Below are 24,406 nucleotides of genomic sequence, written 5' to 3'. Positions count from 1 at the left end.
CTCCACATTTTAGAGATTGTGCAGGGAGTACCCATGCTGATCCTCTAGAGGAGGGTCTTGCTCTGCAAGACTGGCCGGTGCCAGCTTGTTGCAGAAATGGGTTATACAAATGCACAGCAGTTCATTATTTATAGTAAAGCACAGCAGAGGGGCACCTGGGTGGCTCAGTTGTTTGAGCATGACTCTTGATTTCAGCTTAGGTCATGATCTCCTAGTTTGTGAGTTCAAGACCTGTATTGGGCTCCTTGCACTGACAGTGTGGAGCCTGGTTGGGATTATCTCTCCTGTCTTTCTGCCCTTCCTGCACACAAACTGTCTCTCTCAAAATAAATAAATAAACTTAAAAAAAATGTAAAGCACAGCAGAAAGCTGGCACCAAGGCTTGCTGCCCTCAGCTAGCGTCCTATGCTATGTTAGCAAATGGAGCAGCTCAGTGGCACCTGCCAGATCTTTTGCCCCCAGAGAGACTGTGCCACCTCTCCCAAATGCACTTGAAGCAGCATAACTGCTTCTCCCCATGTGATCCAGGGGATCTTCAGACCATGGTGCTTGCTCTGTGTCTCTGCTCTCCTTCCCCACCAGCCCACAATTCAGCCTGCCAAGTGAGATTCTGGTGATGGTGCAAACCTCTGAAACTTCAGACTCTGCACTCAAACTTGTGGTATTGAGCCCCTCTCCTTTCCCAAGGCAGTGGTTTTGGGGAAAGAGTTTTTCTTATGCAGTTCCCCACGTGCACTTTCACTCTTTCTTCTGTCTCTTTCTGTCTCTCGTGCTTTTCTCTCTGCGATCAGGGTTCCTTCCCCATTGCAGCACCTAGAGCTCTTTTCCTCCCCAAATCAACTCTTTGCAGTTACTACTTTCCACAATGTGGTAGGTTTTTTTCAGCTCTAGTTGTGCATTTTTACTCTCTGAATCCTCAGATCAATTTCTTGGACGTTCAAAATGATTTGATATATCTTTTTAAAGTTTATTTATTTATTTTGAGGGAGTGGGGGAGGGGCAGAGAGAAAGAGAGAATCCCAAGCAGGCTCCATGCTGTCAGTGCAGATCCTGATGCGGGGCTCAGTCTCACAAACTGAGATCATGACATGAACCAAAATCCAGGGTTGGACACTTAACTGACAGAGCCACCCAGATACCCCCAAAATGATTTGATATTTATCTAGCTGTGTTCGAGGGATGAGGCAAGCCTAGGGTCTCCGTACTCCTCTGCCTGACTCCTCTTGACTCCTCCCTAACATAGACTTTTTAACAGAAAAGAGTCATTTGTCATCCTTCTTTAGCACCTCTTATTTGTTGTAATAAATTTCCTTCTTTTCTCCTTAATGCATGTTTTTCCCTTAAACATTTTCAATGAAAACATTTTAAATTTCATCTACAGTAAAACCTTGGTTTGTGAGCATAATTCGTTCCAGAAACATGCTTGTAATCCAAAGCACTTAATATCAAAGCGAATTTCCTTGTAAGAAATAATGGAAACTCAGATGATTCGTTCCACAACTGAAATATTTTCATATAAAAATGATTACAATACAGAATAATAAAGTACAAAATATAAAAAAAAATAAATTAACCTGCACTTATCTTTGAAAACCTTTGTGGCTGGTGTGAGGGAAGCAAGAAAGTTTGTGCAACTTTAACAAGGAACTTATCCAATGACACTTGCTTTTGCCTCCTTTTGAGGATTTCATGGAAATGTGACATTGCATTGACTATCACCCACAATCCCACAGAGAGAGAGAAAGAGAAGAACCATTGGCTCACTTGTGATCATGTGATCACGTACTACTTGTATTGCAAGACATCACTCGTTTATCAAGTTAAAATTTATTAGAAATGTTTGCTCATCTTGTGGAACACTTGCACAAGTTACTTGCAATCCAAGGTTTTATTGTAAGTTTTTTTTCCCGGGGGTGGTGGAGAGTGGCAGAGGGAAAGAGAGAGAATCTTAAGCAGGCTCCATGCTCAGCCTGGAGCCTGACGCAGGGCTCAATCCCATGACCCTGGGATCATAACCTGAGCCAAAGTCGCGAGTCAGATGCTCAACTGACTGGGCCACCCGGGCACCCCTAAATTTCATATAATTTTTATGAAGAGTTTTATTTTGTTTTATTTACTTATTTAGTTTTTTTTAGATAGAGTGTGAGTGCACAAGTGGTGGGAAAAGGAGAGGGAGACAATCTTAAGCAGGCTCCATACCCTGCACGACCCTGAGATCATGACCAAAGTTGAAATCAAGAGTCAGACCAACTGAGCCACGCAGGTGGCCCCTTTATGTTTTTTTAAAAATCGTTTTTTTTTTTTTTTTTAACATGAAAGAGAGGGAGAATGAGAGAGAGAGCAGGGTAAAGGAGCAGAAAGAGAGAAAGAATCTTAAGCGAGCTCCAGTGTGGAGCCTGACTCTGGGTTTGATCCTGTGACCCTGGGATCATGACCTGAGCCAAAGTCAAGAGTCAGATATTCAAGTGACTGAGCCACTCAGGTGACCCTAAAAATCACTTTCAATGGCGATATATGGTGATTCCATACAATCACCCAGGTGCCCCTGTTTTATATTGATTTCCATGAGCATACTAAAATTTTTTAACCATTTTCTCAGCATTAGGTTGTTTTCTAAAATTTTTACAATTACAAATAATACTGGGATAAAATTGGTTACGGTGGATAGTTTTTTGTTTTTGTTTTTTTTGAAAATACAATTAAAAAAATTATTTGCAGGGTGCCTGAATGGCTTACTTTCTAGACCCTAGATTTCATCTCAGGTCATGATCTCCCAATTCGTGAGTTTGAGCCTGGAGTCAGGCTCCATGTTGTCAGTGCAGAGTCTGCTCGGGATTCTCTCTCTCTCTCTCCCTCTCCCCCTCTCTCCTCTCCCTCTCCCCCTCTCCCTCTCCCTCTCCCCCTCTCCCTCTGCCCCTCCCCTTTGTGCATATTCTCCCTAAGTAAATAAAAATTTTTTTTAAAAAGTATTTGCATTTGTATTTTTTAAAGGAAATCTTAAAAAAAAAAAACACTTTTTTTTTTTTTATTATTTATTTTTGACAGAGCACAAACAGGGGAGGGGCAGTGAAGAGGGAAACAGGATCTATAATGGGTTCTACTTGAAAAGCGGAGAGCCCAATGTGGGGCTCAAACCCACAAACTGTGAGATCATGACCTGACCTGAAGTCAGATGTTTAATCAACGGAGCCACCCAGGCACCCCTGCATCTGTATTCTTAAGTGAAATAGCCCTTAGAGTGAGAAAGATCTATACAGGTTTTGGTGATATGTTTATCCTGAACTTACAGAAGCATTCAGATTGCTTATTATCTTTTTCTGCCTTTTGAAAGAATTTACCCTATAAAACATTTAGATCTAGGATTTTTTTTTTTTTCAACGTTTTATTTTTTTTATTTTTGGGACAGAGAGAGACAGAGCATGAGCGGGGGAGGGGCAGAGAGAGAGGGAGACACAGAATCGGAAACAGGCTCCAGGCTCCGAGCCATCAGCCCAGAGCCTGACGCGGGGCTCGAACTCACGGACCGCGAGATCGTGACCTGGCTGAAGTCGGACGCTTAACCGACTGCGCCACCCAGGCGCCCCTAGATCTAGGATTTTTAATGGAAAGGATAATTGGGAACAGTTTGCTCTGTTTCTTCCTCAATTATTAAGGTTTTTTTCTGTCAACACTGGTGATTTAAAATTTAAAAATTACCCACTTCATTAAGATTTTTCACATTTCTTAATACCTGCTATATATTTTATGGGTTTGTTTATTCCCTTTAAAGTCATTTATTTTGTTATTGTTTCTTTTTGTTTTAAGATTTTATTTTTAAGTAATCTCTACATCCAATGTGGGGCTAGAACTCACAACCCTGAGATCAAGAGTCACACACTCCACTGATGGAGCTGGCCAGGTGCCCCAGTTGTTTCTTTGATATACTAGATTTCTCAAAACTCTTTCTGTTTGGCTGGTATTTAAGAGGAACCAGCTTTTGAATTTGGCTCTTAATGCTGCTTTTTGTTTTCCAAGAATTTAATTCACCTGATTTTTTGGGGAGCCTCAAAATCTCCTCATTTTCCTTAAGAATGACCCAGACTCTGTATTTGTTCACTCAGCAGTGGAATACCTACTCTGTGCCAGGCAGTGGTTCTTGACTAGGCCCACACTTCATAACTTGTCAGCAGAAGGTACCTGCTTCCTTTGGGGCAGCAGTAGGGCTTCAATGAGGAAATTTAGTGAGAGGGTGCATGTAAATGACCCACGTTCAGTGCCTGGCCTGTGGTGAATGTTCACTGAATGTTAGCTATTGCTCTTTGATAATGAATCACCTGAGGAGTTTTTAAAAATTTTTTAGCAGAGGTCTCCATGCATGCATGGGCAGGTTTTGTCACTTGCCCCCATGATTCTGGACGATTCCAACGTGCTTGGTTTTAGAGATACAGAAATGAAAAGGAGTTTGAGAAAATGTTGAGGGAGAACAATGTGAATAAACAACTACAGTACTAGGGGCATCTGGCTGGTTCAGTCAGTAGAGCATACAGATCTTGATCTTGGGGTCATGAGTCCAAGCCCTATTTTGGGGATAGAGATTACTTAATAAAAAATAAAAAAAAGAAAAGCATATTTGCTTAAAAAAGCATCAACACAACTACAGTTCTAAAATGGAGATGTGGACCAAATGCTGAAGGGGGAGGCAGGGAGCTTTTCCAGAAAAGCTTCATGAGGGAAGGCATCATTGAACTGGTTCTAGAAAGGTGAGTAGGAATTTTTCCTATAGAGCCGAGGGAAGAAAGTACATGGTGGTGAGAATAAGATGTGCAAAGACAAGGAGACTCCAAAGAAAATGATATTATAAGCGCAAAGAGTCCATGTAGTAGGAGCACGGGGTGTATGGCAGGAGGCAACATTTGAGAGAAAGATACAGGCCTGTATCCCTCTAACTTCCCTCTTAGAACCATTTCTGCTGCATCCCAAAGATTTTGGACCATTGTGTTTTCATTTTCATTTGCCTCCATGCATTTCTTTATTTCCTCTTTGATTTCTTGGTTTCAGTGGATTGTTTAGCAGCGTGTTATTTAACCTCCATATGTTTGTGTTTCTTCCAGATCTTTTCTTGTGGTTGATTTCTAGTTTCATAGCATTGTGGTTGAAAACGATGCATGGTATGCCTTCATTCTTTTTGAATTTGTTCAGACTTGTTTTGTGGCCTAACATACGATCTGTTCTGGAGAATGTTCCACATATACTTGAGAAGAATATGTATTCTGCTCTTTCAGGATGGAATGTTCTGAATATATCTGTTATATCCATCTGGTCCAATGTGTCATTCAAAGCCACTATTGCCTTGTTGATTTTCTGTTTTGATGATCTATCCATTGATGTAAGGGGAGTGTTAAAGTCCCCTACTATTATTGTATTACTCTTGATTATTTCCTTTATGTTTGTTCAAGCTGCTTTATGTATTTGGGTGCTTTCATGTTGGGTGCATAAATATTTATAATTGTTATATCTTGTTGGATTGTCTCCTTTATGATTATATAGTGTCCTTTTTTTTTTTTTTAATGTTTTTATTTATTTTTGAGACAGACAGAGACAGAGAATGAGCAGGGGAGAGGCAGAGAGAGAGGGAGACACAGAATCTGAAGCAGGCTCCAGGCTCTGAGCTGTCAGCACGGAGCCTGACTTGGGGCTCGAACCCATGGACTGTGAGATCGTGACCTGAGCTGAAGTCGGACGCTCAACTGACTGAGCCACCCAGGCGCCCCTATAGTGTCCTTCTTTGTTTCTTGTTGCAGTCTTTGTTTTAAAGTCTATTTTGTCCAATATAAGTATTGCTACCTCAGCTTTCTTTTCACTTCTGTTGGCATGATAGATGCTTTCCCATCCCTTCACTTTCAATCTGCATGTCTTTAGGTCTGAAATGAGTCTCTTGTAGGCAGCATATAGATGGGCCTTGCTTTTTATCCATTGTGTTACCCTATATCTTTTGATTGGATCATTTAGTCCATTTACATTCAAAGTAATTATCAATAGGTATGTATTGCATTTTGTTCCTTGTTTTATGGTTGTTTTTGTAGTTCTCCTCTGTTCCTTTCTTCCCTTGTTCTCTTCTCTGAGTTTGCTGGCTTTCTTTAGTGACAAACGTGGATTCCTTTCTCTTTATTTTCTGCATATCTGTTACTGGTTTTTGATTTGTAGTTACTATTAGGTTTGTATGTAAAATCTTATGCATGTAGCAGTCCATATTAGTAGTCACCAAAGTTTTAACCCATTCTTTACTCCTCTGCCCCCAACACTTTAGGCATATGGTGACATACTTTACATCCTTTTATTTTGTGACTCTCTTGACTCATTTTTTTGAAGTTTATTTATTTTTGAAAGAGAAAGAGAGTGAACGCACAAGGTGGGGGAGGGGCAGAGAGAGAGGGAGACACAGAATCTGAGGCTCTGAGGCTCTGAGTTTGTCAGCGCAGAGCCGGACAGAGGGCTCGAACCCATGAACCATGAGATCATGACCTGAGCCAAAGTTGGATACTTAACCAACTGAGCCACCCAGGTATCCCTCCCTTGACTCATTTTAGACATATACTGATTTTTACTGCTTTTGGGCTTTCTACTTTTCTTTACTCCGACTTATGGTCCTTCCTTTCCACTCAAAGAGTCCCCTTTAACATTTCTTGTAGGGCTGGTTTAGTGGTCATGAATTCTTTTAACTTTTGTTTCTCTGGAAAACCCTTTACCTCTCCTTCTATTCTGAATGATAGCCTTGCTGGATAGAGTTTTCTTGGCTGCAGATTTTTTTCTTTTAGCTCTTTGAATATATCATGCCAGTCCCTTCTGGCTTCGAAAGGTTCTGCTGAAAAATCAGCTGATAGCCTTATGGGGTTTCTCTTGTATGTAACTGTTATCTTTTCTTGTGCTGCTTTTAAAATTCTCTCCTCATTACTACTTTTTCCCATTTTACTTTGTTTGTTTGTTTATTTATTTATTTTGAGAGAGAGAGCAGTGTGCATACAAAAGCAGGGGAGAAGGAGAGAAAGAATCCCAAGTGGACTCTGCACAATAGCGCAGAGCCTGACACTGGGCTCGAACTCACAAACCCTAAGATCATGACCTGAGCTAAAATCAAGAGTCAGACACTTAACTGAGCCACCCAGGCACCCCTGCCATTTTAATTACTATGTGTCTTTTTGTGGACCTCTTTGGGTTGATTTTTTGGGGGACTCTGTGTGCCTCCTGGATCTGGATTTTGTTTCCTTCCTCAGATTTGGGAAATATTTGGGAAGTTTTTGGTTGTTCTTTCTTCAAAAAAAATTTCTGCTCCCTTTTCTCTCCCTTCTCCTTCTGGGATCTCTGTAATGTGAATGTTATTTTGGTTGATGGTGTTGCTGAGTTCCCTAAGTCTGTTTTCATTTATCTTTTTTTTTTCTCTCTTCCTTTTCAGCTTGATTGCTTTTCATTACTCTGTCCTCCAGGTTGCTGATCCATTCTTCCGCTTTCACTATTCTGTTCTTTATTCTATCTAGTGTATTTTTAATTTCTGTTATTTGAGTTCATCATCTCTGCTTGGTTCTTTTTTATGGTTTCTCTTTGTTAAGGGTCTCATTGAAGTTCTCCACTGTTTTCTTGAGTCCAGTGAGTATCTTTATGACCATTACTTTAAATTCTGTATCAGGCATATTCCTTATCTCCATTTCATTCAGGTCTCTTGCTGTGATTTTGTCTTGTTCTTTCATCTGGAACACATTTCTCTGTCTCCTCATTTTGTCTAATTCTCTGTGACTGTTTCAGTGTTAGGAAAGTCAGCTATGTCTTCTACTCTTTTTTATTTTCTATTTTTATCTTTTTAATTTTTTAAAATACTTATTTTTGTGTGTGTGAGAGAGAGAGAACTAGTGCAAGTGGGGGAGGGGCAGAGAGAGGGGAGACACAGAATCTGAAGCAGGCTCCAAGCTCTGAGCTGTCAGCACAGAGTCCGACGTGGGGCTCAAATTCAAGAACTGTGAGATCATGACCGGAGCCAAAGTTGGACACTTAACTGACTGAGCCACCCAGGTGCCCCTGTCTTCTACTCTTGAAAGTAGTGGCCTTATGAAGAAGAGGTTCTTTAGTGCCCTGCAGTGCACTATCCCTTGTTCATCAGAACCTGGCACTTGAGGGGTGTCTCCTGTGTGTGTTTGTGTGCCCCATTGTTGTGGCTGAGCCCTGTTTAACCTTCAGTCCAGTTGTCTGGACTTTCTTTGCCTGTTGTGGGAAGAGTTTAGTCGCTCTGTTGTTAGCAGGCCGGTCTGGGGCTGCCTTGAGCTTGAGTTGAGTCATGCCAAGCATTTGCCAGAGCTTTGGTAGTGGTAGCACGGAATTGCAGGGTGCTTTCCTGGTGTTGTGGTGGTGTTCCCTGAGAAGCTTTTGTTGATGGGCGGGGCCTACAGTCAGACCCATTGTCAGCCCCCAGCCCACTGCTGGGGCCACAGTTGGGACTGGTGGGTGTGGTTATTTTCCCCCTTTCTCTGGGGTATGAGTAACTTTGGAGTGGTGCTGGCCCCTGTTGGGGCTGTTTGCACGTTGCCAGGCTTGTGGCACTGCTTTGGGTGAATCCAGGCTGGGGAGTGGGAGAGGGAAGTGGTGCCCTCCAGCTCTTTTGTTCTTGGAGAAATCTCCCAAAGATCCCTGCTCCTCCAGCACATGCCCTGAGATTAGCGAATAAATCTCCTGTCCCTATACCCCAGGTGTTTTCCAAACTGCTGCTTCTATGGTTTATCTCAGTGGGGCTGTTTGTTGTGCTCTTTTTAGGGCAGGCACTCAGTTTCCTGTCACCCTGTCTGGCTCTTCCAGAGCGAACCCACTGATATTTAGTTCTGTGTGCCAAGCCCCCACTTATTGTAGCAACTCTCAAAGTTAGGCTCTTCTGGCTTTCAAAGCCAAATGTTATAGGGACTCATCTTCCCAGTGGCAGTCCTGTGTGCCTGGGGTAACTCAGGTGGAGGTCTGCATCTGTCCTCTCCATGCCCACATTGTCACTCCCTCCTGTATACTGTCCCACAGATCGATTTGGCCCTTCACCAGTCTTTGCCCTTCCTACTCTTTTCTACATTTCGCTGTGGAGAGTCTATTCTGCCAGTCTCTAGGTCGTTTTGTGGATTACTTACACAGATGTGGATGTTATCTAGGTATATCCACAGGACGAGGCAAGCCTAAAATCCTCATAGTCCACCGTCTCCCCCCAAGAGAGAAAGGTGATTCAATTGGAGAGTGGCTGAGGTGGAGAGCTAGGACAGTCTAGAACAGCACTGTCCAAAAGAAATACAAACTACATATTTAATTTAAAACTTTCTAGTAGTTGGGGCGCCTGGGTGGCGCAGTCGGTTAAGCGTCCGACTTCAGCCAGGTCACGATCTCGCGGTCCATGAGTTCGAGCCCCGCGTCGGGCTCTGGGCTGATGGCTCGGAGCCTGGAGCCTGTTTCCGATTCTGTGTCTCCCTCTCTCTCTGCCCCTCCCCCGTTCATGCTCTGTCTCTCTCTGTCCCAAAAATAAATAAACGTTGAAAAAAAAAATTTAAAAAAAAATAAAATAAAATAAAACTTTCTAGTAGTCACAAGGTAGAAAGAAATAGGTGAAATTAATTTTAGTAACACATACTATTTAACCCAATATAACTGAAATATTTCTATATGAATCAATATTTTAAAATTATGAATGAGGCATTTTATTTATTTCTTTATTTTGGTGCTAAGTCTTTGAAATCCAATGTGTATTTTACACTTGCCACATATCCCAATTTGAATTTGCCACATTACAAGTGTCAGTAGTGCGCATGTTTCCGGTGGCTACCATATTAGACAGCATAGATCTAGAAAGTTACTTCCTGGCTTAATGGCATCATTAGCAGGGGAGGATTTGAGCAGGATTTGATAAGTGAAGGGGAGGGACTATAGATAGATGTTTTTGAGGCTCTTGGGGATTCCAGGGCGTAAAGGAAAAATGAAAAGTCAAGGATGAGGTCCGGGTTTTCAGTTAGGATGCAATAGATGATGCCCTTAGCCTAAGTAGGGCATCTGTGTGTGTAAAGGCTAACAGTGAATAGTTTCTTCTCTCCAGGCTCAATTGTTAGATACGCCGTTAACCCAGTTTACCAAACTATTATTGGCCTGATATCAGAGAGCACTGAGTACTTGAGTGAAAACCTTGCACTATGTCTTAGCAGATGTAATGTGTTCCAAATTAACTTTGGTCGCAGAGGGAGTCGTTTTTATAAATTTGATTGTTTTTACTTACTAGCTGCTGTTCTCTGGTTTTCAGCTTTGCAAAGTTTCTAAGTTACAAAGTTTCCTGAGTTAGAATTTGAGCAGATTTCTCCTCCAGAGTTGGCACATGTTAGAGTTGGAGGGCTCTCTGTATTTGCAAGTGTTGTCCTGTACAGCTGGAAGTGACCTTTCACCCTTCTGCTCTTAAAACTCCTGTATCTTTAGTTCAGGGAGCCCATGTTATAGATAAGAAGATTGGAGCAGGAGGTCTGTGATTTACCCAAAGGATATTATACGTTATTAATGTGCCACTTTTTACAGGCCCAGGCAATTGAGTCTTCTCAAGTTAGTATATGCTGTTTCTAGTTCTTTGGACCTTTTATGTCAACATGAGGAAGACGAAATACTTGATACTTCATGATAACCTTGTTAATTTTTAAATTCTTTAATTTTAAAAAGGCGTTGCTCTCTCTTTCTCTCTCTCTCTCTCTCTCTCTCTCTCTCTCTGTCTCTCTCTCAAAATAAATAAACTTTAAGAAAGAAAGAAGGAATGGGGTGCCTGGGTGGCTCAGTCAGTTGAGCGTGTGACTTTGGCTCAGGTCATGATCTCACTGTTTGTGAGTTCGAGCCCTGCATCAGGTTCTGTGCTGACAGCTCAGAGCCTGGAGCCTACTTCATATTCTGTGTCTCTCTCCCTCTCTGCCTCTCCCCTGCTCACACTCTGTCTCTCTCTCAAAAATGAATAAATGTTAAAAAATTTTTTTTTTTATTTTTTAAAATAAAAGAAAGAAAGAGGGAAAAGAAAGAAGAAAAGGAAAAGAGGGGAAGGGGAAGGGAGGGACCTGGGGGCTCCTGGCTGGCTCAGTCAGAAGGAGCATGTGACTCTTGATCTCAGGGTCATGAGTTTGAGCCCTATACTGGGTGTAGAGATTAATTAATTAAGTAACTGTAAATAAATAAGGAGGGCCAGTTGAGCAAAGGAGTCCAGGTTGGCTGATAACCACCTGTTACTAACTAGAGCGGGCTGTGTGTTTACAGGACAGAGTAGGCAGTGGGGAGAAGGTGTTACTTCTCACAACCTAACTTGTAATTAGGTTGCCTTGCCTTGATCCAACCCCTTTTTCCTTGCTCCCCATGCCCGTCTCAAGCCCAGCCTCCCCTTTCAAGCTTGGTAATCCCTGGATTGGATTCCCACTTCCTTCACGTGTCCAAATGGTACTTCTGCCTATTCAGGTTCAGTACATTGCCTGCCTTGAAGCTTCTCTCCCTTTCCCAGTTTTTCGTGTTCTGAATGCCTGTGGTACCTCACTATGTATCATCTCATATTGTGCTCTAATAAATAGCACATTTTAAAATACACTGGAATGTATTCAAGGACTGCAGTGTTTTTCATTTGCATTTTTTTTTCCTGCCGTAGTGCATCTGGTAAAGCCAGGTGCCTAGTAAATATTGAGTATCATCTTACCTGGCCCATTCAGATCCCTGATCTCAGTCAGAAAAGTTTCGTGTTCCAGCACTTCCTTGTTCCCTCGGGGACCCAGCTGCAGTGTTGAGCCAGAATACGATACAGATGAGTGAGTGGTATGTGTGGATGTGGTCATGTTCCTCACTCAGTAAAAGGGGCCACTCCTGTCTTCTGTAAAGTTCAAATCTCTGTCAGGAAACCAGAGTTTAGTATGAATCGGGCACTTGCTGGACACTGGTGTTTTCAAGTTAAAGAAAAAAAAAAGATAGAGTCTCTGCCCTCATAATGCTCATGATCTAACTAGGAAAACAAGTATTAAATGGATTATTAGGTTTATTTGAATAATTGTGGATATACAAAATGCTTAAAGCACATAATAAGAGGATTGGCCCTCCAGTAGGGGATCAGAAGACTTCACTGAAGATCTTTTAACCAGCACCTGAAATATGAAACAGAATTAGCAAAGAAAAGACAGGTGGGAAGGTGGGGAGAGAATGGTACCCTCCAGGAAATTGAAAGAACTCCAGTTCAGCTGTAGCTAAGCGCAGCGGGGGGCGGGGGGCGGGGATACAAAGTAAGGCTGAAACTTCCTTCACTGCTGTAGTCAGCTCTGCTTTCAAAGTCTTTTCACACTAATTGTCTTTACCATATTTTACTATATAGACTTTTTTGAAGTCTAACCAGGACCAGAGGAAGTATTTTAGGTAGGGCATGGTGACATGGTTTAACAAGGCCTAGTAAGTCAAGACTATAATCAGTCCATGAGTATCGGATTGAAGGGATCTCAGGCAGCACAGCTTCACTGGGGTAGTGAAGAAGAAATGATTGGAGGGGGTAAGAAGCAGGAAAAGACCTGTGACCCAGCAATTCCAATTCTTACTAGCTATATTTATGCAAAGGAGTTATTGTAGTGATGTTTGTAGTAGCAAAATACTGAAAATAATCCAAATGTCTACTAACAGGGACTGTTCCATTTATTCATTCGCCAAGCTTTTTTAAAAATTTTTTTTCACATTTATTTATTTTTGAGAGACAGAGCATGAGCAGGGGAGGGGCAGAGAGAGAAGGAGACACATAATCTGAAGCATGCTCCAGGCTGTCAGCACAGAGCCTCATGCGGGGCTCGAACCCACGAACTGTGAGATCATGACCTGACTCGAAGTCAGACGCCCAACCGACTGAGCCACCCAGGCGCCCCTCACCAAACATTTTTTAAGCATCCACTCTGTGTTGGGTATAAAACCAATCAAGATAGATCAAGTCCCTGTTCCTGTGGAGCTCATGGTGGAGGAGACAGTGAAGCTAACAAGTAAGCTAATCGCAGATTATTGTTAGAAGTACAAGTACTTTTTACCTGAATGTGTTTGGTTCCTGAGTTCAGGTGGCAGGGATTTGGCCATGAGAGATAGCTGTGCTTGGGGAGAGATTAATGTGGTAATGTGATGGAGAATAAACTGGAGGGTGCTAAGACAGCTTTTCTGAGGGGCCTGTGCTCAAGATGAGACTGAATAACTAGTAACTAGTTGTCAACCACATGGAGATCCTAGGGGAAGAGGGAGAAACAAGCATAAAGGCCCAGGGTAGAAACAAGCTTGATGTGTTCAGGGATCAGCAAGGTGAGCCTGGCTAGAGCCCAGTAAGTGGTGGGGATATCTGGATCTTCTCCACAGTAGCATGGAGTGCTGTTGGTTGTAATCAAGAATATGTTATGATACTTGCATGTGGAGTACTATGAAGCAATCCAAAGGGATTTGAATCAAAGGGATGAAGCAATTCAAAGCAATACCCAACTGTTAAACAGTCATTATTTCTAGGGAGCATGGTGGGATTGGTGATGCGGGTAAAGGAGGGCTGTTGTTTTTACTCCCCGCTGTATTTGGATTTTCTAACAAAGGAAGTGCATGGGCAGTGAGGAATTGGTGATTGTATGACAAGGCTTGGCTTTGCAGGAAAACAAGACAGCTAATAGGGATATGGGATTGCAGGACATACTGCCCCTCATGACTTTCCTGCCTGCCATACTGGATCCTTTAAAAAATTACATAAACATCTAGTATGTTTAACCCAACATTGCCCCCACAGGATATCAAATGTGTGATCACTGTTCCTGATGACCCTACAGTATATTCCCAATATTGCCATGGGAACATTTTTGATGTTGATCCCTAGTTGAACAGGAATGTGATCCTACAGGAATCCGTGACATTCAAAGATGTGGCTGTGGACTTCACCCAGGAAGAATGGCACCACGTGGACCCTGCTCAGAGGCGCTTGTACAGGGATGTGATGCTGGAGAACTATAGCCACCTGGTTTCTCTTGGTAAGGACCAACTCAGTATCTTGCCTACTGGCAGGTCTTTCCTCTCTCATTTGCTAAGGTTGTGGGGCTCGTAGATCGGGTGGCTGTGAGGAGGATGTTCACCATTAGAGCTTGTTCTCCCTTTTGGGACTCAGCTTTACAGTTTTCTGAGACTGTTCTTTAAGTGAAGTTCTTTCTTTTGCAGAACTGGAAATAGGTCATTTGATTGCATGACTCCTCAAGTTGCACCTTTTTTTTCCTTCAGAGTTCCTGACGATCAAGGACTAGTACTGACTTATAGGAGGGGTCTTTGTCCACTTGCACAAACAACCAAATCTTGTGTATTTACCCATGAGCAGGATATCAAGTTTCCAAGCCAGAGGTGATCTTCAAATTGGAACAAGGAGAAGAGCCATGGATATCAGAGGGAGAAATCCAAAGACCTTTCTGTCCAGGTAAACGAGGGGGAGTCAGGTGTGCAGGAATCAATACAGACAGTGGAACAGCTGAGGGAGGGGGGAAGCACCTTCAAATTGGTACCTTGGGAGCTTCTACACCTGCAGGAGACTGCACCATCTCCTGGATGACACTTCTCTCTGTCTCCCTTCTCCAATAGGGTGTTCCTGCTGCTGGCAGGCATTAGAGGAAAACGTGCCCCTTTGTCCTACACAGAATACCATTTCTCCCTATACTGTCACCCTATTGCTGGATTATCTTCTCCTCAGTCTCTCATTATTAGCGATCCCTTTTCTTACTCATTCAGACTTTAATTGAACTCCCGTCTTCTTTAGTCTTGCTGCTTTTACTGTCACTGGCCCCAGACTTGTAGGAAATACTCACAGCCTTGATTCTCTGCCTTTTCATAACTTCCATCAGACTTCTCTCCCTGACTGTACTCCTACAAAACCTGTCTAGGGAGTAGTACCATCTTCTTTCCATCATGCCTTTATGCCAGTTTGCTTCATTGCCTCTCCCTGCAGTTCCTGGAATATCATCCTCGCCTGGTATCCTGGCTTGCTAAGTATTTCTTGGCTTTTGGTCTTTGACTGCCGTAAGGAGTTTGCAAATCTGCCTTAAGGAGGCTGCTCTCCAACTTCTTCCCCTTTCTTTGTTACCACCTTAAAAGGGTACCTGCCTTCTGGTAGTTACAGCTCTTGAATCTCTACTGTGGACTCAGAAGTCATCCTTACTTCTACCCTGGTCACCTTTTTCCCTTCTCACAGGTCCTCTCCATGTAGAAGTCCCATGCAATTAAATACCTAAAGTCTGAATCATCTTTCATCCCCAGCCAGCACATTTTGCTACTTTGCCCATTAGAAACCACTGGATTTCTAATCCCTCAGGCCAGACACCCCAGTCAGTTTAGTGTTTTCCTGCAATTCAGGTTATTTTCCTCCTAAACCAGGCCCTGGGTGGAGATTACTAGAATTCCCAGTTGAAATTGCTCACCCTGTGTTTTCTTTTATAACCCATATTGGATTTTTTTAATCTTAGCTTTTTTGAGATATGATTTACATACCATAAAATTGACCTTTTTAAAGTTTACAATGTAATGGTTTTTCAGATATTTACTGAGTTCATTATCTAACTACAGAACATTTTCAGCACCCGAAAAGAAACCCTATACCCACTAGCAAGCACTCTCCATTCCCCGCTACCCCTGCACCCATTAATCTTTTTCTCTCAATGGATTACCATTTCTGGGTATTTTATGTAAATGGAATTGTATAATATGTAGCCTTTTGTGACTGGCTTCTTTCACTTAGTGTAATATTTTCATGGTTCATTCATGTTGTAGCATGTTTTAGTACCTCCTTACTTTGTATTGCTGAATAATATGCCATTGTATGGACATACCATGTTTTGTTTCTCTACTCATCACTGGGTGGACCATATTGGATTTTAATGTTTTATCTTCATAAACCACCCGCCTTTGACAAGCTCTTGCGGTCACTCCCTGTAGCTCATTATAGGAAATAGAAACTCCCACTCATTTTAAAGGTCCCCTGTCATACCTTCCAGTATTCTCTTTTGTTCCCACTAAAACAAGCTTCACTTGGGTTGAACTTCTTTTTAATGTTTTCTGTAAGTAGTGTACACTTTCCCTCATTGGATAATGCTTTCTCCCTATCCAAAGCTATATATTATGTTCAAAGAGTCTATCCATAAACATAATATATACTAATATGTGTATTTTTTCCTTCCCTGATCACAGGTACCATTTATATCATCTTTACTACACAAACTCAGATTTAAAAATATACCATCTGATGGTTTTCCTTTTTCGTCAGATGATTAAATCTTATTTGTAAGATTTCAAACGCATGGAGAAAGAAACTGTTATATGTCTATGTATTCTGTCTGTGTTGCAGAGCACATAGAAGGTAGTCAGGAATTACTTGATTGTTTTGGAATATGGTTGGGGAGAGAACTTTCTCATTCATTCATATCAACAAGCATTTCTTGAATGTCTCTCTGAGAAGTATTCTAAAAGAAATTCAAAGCATTTTCTGTCCTTGGGAAATTAGAATTGAATGTTATTTTAGGGTAAGGAATTTGGGGGGTTAGGGTCCCTTGTTGTTGGTTTTTTCCCTCCTAACATTTTACTGTGAATATTTTCAAACGTGTGGAAAGTTAAAAAAAATCAATACAGTGAACACTGTATACCTACCACCAAGATTCTATAGTTGTTAACATTTTATTATATTTGCTTTATTACATATTCTTCACCTGTCTATCAGTCTGTCTTTTTGATGCATTTCCAACTACGTTGCCGGCACGAGTACATTTCACTTCTGCATACTTCATATGTATCATTAACCAGAATTCAGTATTTATGTTTTTTTGGTAAGAAAAATGTACATACAATAAGATACACAACTCTTCTAAGTACCATCCAGTTGACTTTGACAAATGCATTCACCCATCTAATCCAAATTCATTTTGATAGGGAACATTTCCATCATCCCAGAACACTTCTTCCCCTTAGTTTTTAAAAGTTACCATTCTTAGAACCTAGAAACTAATTAATTATCTGCTACTAGTATTCTGAGGTTAAACAGGGGTTTAGAGATCAACTTATTAGGCAGAGTAAAATCCTTTTTGGTCAAGAGAGGTGAATAGTATGGAACCAGAACTCAGACTAAAAACCACAGCCCTAATGGTAAAGGCAAGGATGATTTGCCTCCAGAAATATTATTTTATTTCAGCTTGTGAAGTAAAGCCATTGATCTCCAAGTATATCAAAGAATGATTTCAGTTACATCAGTGGCTGCAGATCTTCTCAGCAGGATTTAAAGATTTGGAGCCTCAGAGGTAACTTTTAAAGAAATTGTGAAATGGCTGTATTAGGAAGACAGATTTGGGGATAATTTGTAGAATGGACAAGAAGCATGGAGAGCAGATAGGATCTTGCAAGACATACCATGATTTTATTCCAGTAGTATCTGTGCCCAACATTCTCATGCTCACTTATTCCCTTACTTCGTAACCAGCCCTCCTAAGGTGGGCTTCCTCATTCTACACTTGCCATGCGCTCTGGCTCTGCAACCTGCACTGTCGCTTCTCTTTACTCTTCCTTTTCCTTCATTTTGGCTCTTCTCTCCAAACTCCTGGATTAATTTCAAGACAGAATCATGAATAGTTTTTATCTCTTTCATTTCCCTATTCCTACTGTAGCAGTTTGTTTCAATAGGAGGGAATAGGGGACTTTTGCACTTTGGATTTCTTTCAGACTGGAAGACCAGGCCTGAAGGCAAATCATCACATCTACAGCAGAGTGTATCTGAAGGATCCCGTAGTGCAGATGGCCTTTCACGTGCCACATTTGAAAACACTTGGGATGTTAGTAGCCAGTTAGAAAGACACCAGGAAAACTGGAAAAGATATCTGGGGCCAGATGCATCCACCCAGAAGAAAACAATCACACCAGAGGAAAATTTTCAGCAAAATAAATTTGGTGAAAACCCCAGATTGAATACAGTTGTGGTTACACAACTGAATGTTCCTTCAAGGCCTAGTGAATGTGATACACTTGGAAGCAATTTGGGACAGAATTCAGATATAATTAATCAGAGTAATATCCTTGCAAAAAAGAAACCTTATAAATGTGATAAATGTAGAAAAGCCTTTATTCATAGATCATCACTTACTAAACATGAGAAAACTCATAAAGGAGAGGGAGCTTGCCCCAATGGTACAGATCAGGGAATTTATCCTGGAAAGAAACACCATGAATGTACTGACTGTGGAAAAACCTTCCTCTGGAAGACACAACTTACTGAGCATCAGAGAATTCACACTGGGGAGAAGCCCTTTGAATGTAATGTGTGTGGGAAGGCCTTCAGGCATAGCTCATCGCTTGGCCAGCATGAGAACGCTCATACCGGCGAGAAACCTTATCAGTGTAGTCTCTGTGGGAAAGCCTTCCAGCGCAGCTCCTCCCTTGTTCAACACCAGAGAATTCACACTGGAGAGAAACCCTATCGATGCAATTTATGTGGGAGATCTTTTAGGCATGGCACATCCCTCACTCAACATGAGGTGACACATAGTGGAGAGAAACCCTTCCAATGTAAGGAGTGTGGGAAAGCCTTTAGTAGATGTTCTTCTCTTGTCCAGCATGAAAGGACTCATACGGGAGAGAAACCTTTTGAATGTAGCATATGTGGGAGGGCTTTTGGTCAGAGCCCGTCCCTTTATAAGCATATGAGGATTCATAAGAGAGGCAAACCTTACCAAAGCAATAACTACAGTGTAGATTTCAAGCACAGCTCATCTCTTACTCAAGATGAAAGCACTGTCAATGAAGTGAAATCCTATCATTGTAATGATTGTGGGGAAGACTTCAGTCACATCACTGACTTTACTGATCATCAGAGGATCCATACCGGACAGAACCCCTATGAATGTGAGCAGAACTTTAATCAACAACCTGTTTCTCATCCTGGAGAGAAACCCTATCAGTGTAATGTATGTGGAAAAGCTTTCAAAAGGAGTACAAGCTTCATAGAACATCACAGAATTCATACTGGAGAAAAACCCTATGAATGTAATGAATGTGGAGAAGCCTTTAGTCGACGTTCATCACTTACTCAACATGAGAGGACCCACACTGGAGAGAAACCCTATGAATGTATTGACTGTGGGAAAGCCTTCAGTCAAAGTTCATCCCTAATTCAGCATGAGAGAACTCATACTGGAGAAAAACCCTATGAATGTAATGAATGTGGGCGAGCCTTTCGAAAGAAAACCAATCTGCATGATCATCAGAGAATTCATACTGGAGAAAAACCCTATGCTTGTAAGGAATGCGGGAAAAACTTCAGTAGAAGCTCAGCGCTGACTAAACATCAGAGAATTCATACACGAAATAAACTGTAGAAACCCTGAAATTAAGGAATGTGCAGAAAATTTTAGCTAAAATATCGTTCATATTCAGTATCAGAAGATTCTTAATGGAGAGGAAGCTTGAGAATGTAATGAATTTGTGTGTGTGTGTGTGTGTGTGTGTGTGTGTGTGTGCGCACGCACGCGTGTACATGTGTGTGGTGTGAGAAGAAAGCTCTATGCTAGTAGACCATGTTTTTTAATAAATAGAAGCTACATTCTCAAATCTGATTACAGACTTTTGTAAAAACAACTACAAACATCATATATAACCAGTTGGAAATGATATGCCTATGTATTGGACTTTATAAAGCTTTTAAATACAGTTATGCAGGAGATCATCAACTTTGAACAGTTTGACTTGTCACTCTGTTTACAGCCTTTTTTAATAAATAAAACTCCTGCAGTAATGACCAAAACTTACTTTTAAAATTGCTTGACAACTGCATTCATCTGCAGCTTTTAACTTAAATTCACCATGGAAACCAATTCCACCCCCAGGAATTCATCATTCAAAGGATGAGATCAACTGGTTCAACCACTTCGTTGTACAGATGAAGAAACCAAAAGCCAAAGATGTGAAGTGGTTTGCACCGTGTGATAGAGCTTATGATGGCAAAGCTGGGTGGAGAATGCAGATCTCCTGGATCTTTTGCCCTTTCCAAAAAAAAAAAGATTCTTTTGCCTGGATCTTTCAGTGGTCTGTCCACTGAAAAGGTATTTTGGAATTCAGAGGGCTTTAAAGTAAATTTTGAAATAAATCAGATGCACAAACATTTGATGAGCACTCAAGTTGGATACTTTGGGAATTCATAAAAGCATAAGAGACAACAAAATACATGCACATTTGTCACGGGCCTATTTTAAACAACTTGTTGGGGGCTTACATACCAAAATGTTAACAAAAGCTGTGAATAGTTCAACTACTAGTGACTTTTTGCCTTTTCCCAAGTGTAATATTTATACTTTAACATATGTCAGTTTCATAAACCTATTAAATTCTCTTATTGTGTTTTTTATGACACTCCCATGAAAAATCACTGCTCCAAGCTTCCTATATTGGATCAATGGGAAAACAACACAAGACTAACAGGGAAAATTTTCTCCAAATTAATTTTACTGTGGAGAAGTATAAATGTAATTACCCATTGTCATAAAATTTGTCTTTAAATCAGTTTAGGGAATCCATGTAATGACCTTTACTTTTTTTAGTTCAGTGCTGCTCTTCTGTCCGTAAAGCCTAAGTTAAGCTTCCATAGCCCACTCCAATCCCTAATGTTCTCTCATGCCTCCCATGGGCTATCCCAAAGGAATTTCCTAAACCTTTGTTTGTTCATGGTGCCAACAGTGGAGAGAAATTTGGAAGCAAGTGTGCACTTTGACCCCTTTCACACAAGAGCCTCTCCCCCTTTAAGATAATAAAAATTTCCCACTCTGATGAATCATGAGATGGAGTTATATGGGTAGTGGCGATGGTAAGCCTTCCTTACTGCCTTCTTTGCATGCCAAGTAGCAGGATCCATCATCCTTGTCTCATCCTGGACCACATGAGGTAGCTCCCAATGATTCTTCATAATTCTTTGCAGGAAAAATGTGCGTGGGGGCTGAAATGTGTGGTGTCCAGCCCAATAAGTGGAACAAGATGAGAATCTGCTCTTCCAAGACATTAACTGTTCAAAAACACCTTGTTTGTGATGTTCCATACTTAAACACCCACACACACAGTGCCAAGACCACATGTTGTCTGATACGTAGTTTGACAATGGGTAATCCTGCATAGACCCTCCACTACTGAGTGGCTACCATTCTTATCAGGAGCTTATTTGCTGCCGATTGGGGATCCTCATAGAGGACTGTTTGCAAGAATGACATAAATTGTAACCAGTTGAGTGCTATCCTACCTTTATGAAAGTTTATAAAGACTTGGTTCCAGAAGACTCAAAGAAAACCACTGGTTTGTGTGTGGAGCTTGGCCTAGATCACCCAGTGTCTGAATATCAGCACATCTTCATTCATAGTGAAGGAGCCCAGAATGTTCATGGTATGCGTGGTTGATTGAGCAGAGGATTCTCTAGTTCCAGCAACCAGGCACCATGCACTTACAAACACCCAACTTTTTAGGCCACATGAAATGCATCCTTGTAACATCATTGTATTATTTCAATAAATAGCCTTCTTAGTTGAATGGGAGTCAGTTTGTCTTTTTCAGTTTTCACAACATGGCTAAGGTTAAAACCATGGTGTGTCAAGAAGGAGGGATTGACTGCTAATCTTATCACAGTCAGGTGAGTTAATAACAGGTACCATTTATTGAATGTTTACTAGAAAGACATTGTGTGAAATATTTCATAACCATCATTTATTTTTTTATTTTTTTAGTGTTTTTATTTATTTTCAAGAGAGAGACAGAGCATGAGCAGGGGAGGGGCAGAGAGAGAGGGAGACACAGAATCTGAAGCAGGCTCCAGGCTCTGAGCTGTCAGCGCAAAGCCCGACATGGGACTCAGACTCACGGAGTGTGAGATCATGACCTGAGCTGAAGTCAGACGCTTAACCTACTGAGCCACCCAGGCGCCCCAACCATCATTTCATTTAATCCTTACAACTCTTTGTTCTAGATCTTGTGGTAGCTCTTGTCTTTGCCCAACTTTTTCCTCCCTCTTTCTCTTGTAAGATCTCTGCTGTACTGACCACAGGAACACAAGTCAGGATATCCCTGGGTCTCAGTAATAGTTCTAGGGGCAAGTCTGTTACCTAGCTGAGCCAGAGTCCTTTGCCAGAATATTTTCAAAATAGATTTGACAGGACCATTTTTATTTTGTGTTGCTAGGCTGGAAAGGTGAAGTTCTAGAACTGCCTAGAGCCCAATTCCTTACCAGAGAGAGGAGTTCTATTGTAGGAGGGGATGCAGCTGACATGATGGTACTCTCATTTCTTTTCTTTATTTCTTAAGTTCTTTTTTTTTTCTTTTTAAGTTTATTTATTTTGAGAGAGAGAGAGCCAAGGAGGGGCTGGGCCGGGAGGTGGGGAGAGAGAATCCCAAGCAGGCTCCACGCTGCCAGCGCAGAGCCGGATGCGGGGCTTGATGTCACAAACCATGAGATCCTGACCAGAGCCAAAACCAAGAGTTAGACGCTTAACTGACTGAGCCAGCTGGGTGCCCGGGTACTCTCATTTCTAATCCTGAGATCCTTTTGGACCTGGCTCAATTTCTGAAGCCCTTCCTGGGATTCAGTGGACTCCCTACTGTCAGTTCAGTGATTACCCTTTTTTGATTAAGCTAATTTGTCAGATTTCTGTTGTTTGCATTAAAGAAACCTAATACACGTATCCCTGTTTTCTAACGGGGGTGGGGGGACCAGAGAGGTAAAGCAATTCCCTTGAGGTAGTATTTCCCATGGAAGATTGAGGCTTTGAACCCAGGACTGTCTGGCCTTTTACCTCTAACTCTGATGTACCCAGAGCCATGTTCTGTTCAAGGAGGTGCATGTAACGTAGTATTGTTTTGGGAGGAGTGGATGAAGGGTTACGGTGATACGTAAGGTTGGAGACCAAACAGGGAGAAAATGGTGAAGGGCTTTGCAATACTTTTCCTGACTACTTTAGTAAATTAAATCCCCTAAATTCACCCATAACCCTCATACCTTAATATATCAAGTTGTTATTTACATTTGCCCATAATTGAACCACCATTTTTCGTAAATATTTTCTGTGTTGCTATACAGTCTCAAGATCTCCTTAAGTCCCTTACTGTTGGGACACATTTGGATTGGCTTTGTTATTGGCTTTCATAATAATGACATTTAATACTTTTATCTTTTGAAGCACCCCTTCCTTTTTATAGAATTTTTTCTTAAAATATCCAAAAATGAGTTTTCTGGGTCAGTGTGTATAGGTTAGTATAATCAGATGGTGTGAGACTCGTACAGGAATAAACTGGATACAGTAGCACAGGAGTAATAGTCCAAAATTGCAGAAGGCAGCCAGGAGAAAACCTCCCATTCCTGGTCCCTGGGTGTGTCTGGGGAAGGACCCCAGGGCGGGCATTATTTCTGTCACAGCATCTAGCACACCTCTGTGCCAGCATGGAAAGATAGAAAACACTTTTCCAGTTCTTAGCCATGCTGATGATGGTGCCTGGTTCTTCATAGCTGCTGAACTAGTTAATTCTTACTCAGCTGTTGAAATGCAAATGTCACTTCAGGGAAGGTTTTGCCTCCCTACTTCAACTAAATTGGTCACCCTCTTTTAAATTTTCATAGGTTACTGTTAATGTGCTTTATGTTACCATAGTATGTATTTGTGATTATTTGGTGTTCTCCCCACCTCCACCTCACACTAGATTGTGAGTTCTGGGAAGGCAGGGTATATTTCTATTTTGGTAACTTTTTTGTTCCCCTGCTCATCACATTGCCAGGCACATAGTAGGTACTTTTGTAGTTTTACTAAGTGAGCGATGGAATGGAGATCTGTTGTTAGACAAAGAAGACTGGCTTATAAATGAAAAGATGTTTAATTGTGAAATCAGAATTTTACAAAAGAAGACAATAAGATACTATATATTTTTTAAAGTTTATTTATTTGGTGAGGCGGGGGGGTGGGGGGGGGGGGTTGCGCAGAGAGAAAGGGAGAGACAGAATCCCAAGCAGGCTCCATGCTGTCAGCGCAGAGCCCATACGGGGCTCGATCTCACAAACTGTGAGATCATGACCTGAAATCAAGAGTCGGATGCTTAAAACTGACTGAGCCATCATACTAGTTCATACCCATTAGGGTGGCAAAAATTTAGAAGTCTGGGAGGGGGAGTAATGAGAACATGTACACAGTGCTGGTGAGAGGATAATTGGGGGAGTAACTTGGCAATGATTTGGGGGAGTAACTTGGCAATATCCAGTTAAGAGTAAAGCTGAGCATACCTCATGGCCCAGCATTTTCACTCCTTGGTGTGTACCCCGGACTGGAAACTCCTGCGTGAGCACAAAGATGCACAAGGATGTTTATTGCAGCAGTGTTTGCAATAGTAAAAA

At 41.6% G+C, this 24,406-nt stretch overlaps 1 protein-coding gene across 6 annotated transcripts in view; it reads left to right on the top strand.

Moving 5' to 3' along the window:
• The window catches only part of ZFP90 (ZFP90 zinc finger protein), a 37,994-nt gene extending 16,425 nt beyond the window's left edge, over positions 1 to 21,569 (top strand). For 2 of the 6 annotated variants that reach the window (XM_030298068.1, XM_030298070.1), the window contains exons 3-5: positions 13,886 to 14,012; positions 14,351 to 14,446; positions 17,725 to 21,054. In XM_030298068.1, coding sequence (XP_030153928.1) covers positions 13,886 to 14,012; positions 14,351 to 14,446; positions 17,725 to 19,373 — 1,872 coding nt within the window. In that variant the 3' untranslated portion in view covers positions 19,374 to 21,054. The other 4 variants (XR_003965129.1, XM_030298071.1, XM_030298072.1 and 1 more) reach the window with 4 other exon arrangements.
• The last annotated feature ends 2,837 nt before the right edge of the window (positions 21,570 to 24,406 follow it).

The sequence above is a fragment of the Lynx canadensis genome, chromosome E2 (genome assembly GCF_007474595.2).
Source record: "Lynx canadensis isolate LIC74 chromosome E2, mLynCan4.pri.v2, whole genome shotgun sequence".
Classification (NCBI taxonomy): Eukaryota; Metazoa; Chordata; class Mammalia; order Carnivora; family Felidae; genus Lynx; species Lynx canadensis.
Note: the sequence above shows the minus strand (reverse complement) of the source record. Positions and strands in the feature narration are given on the sequence as shown.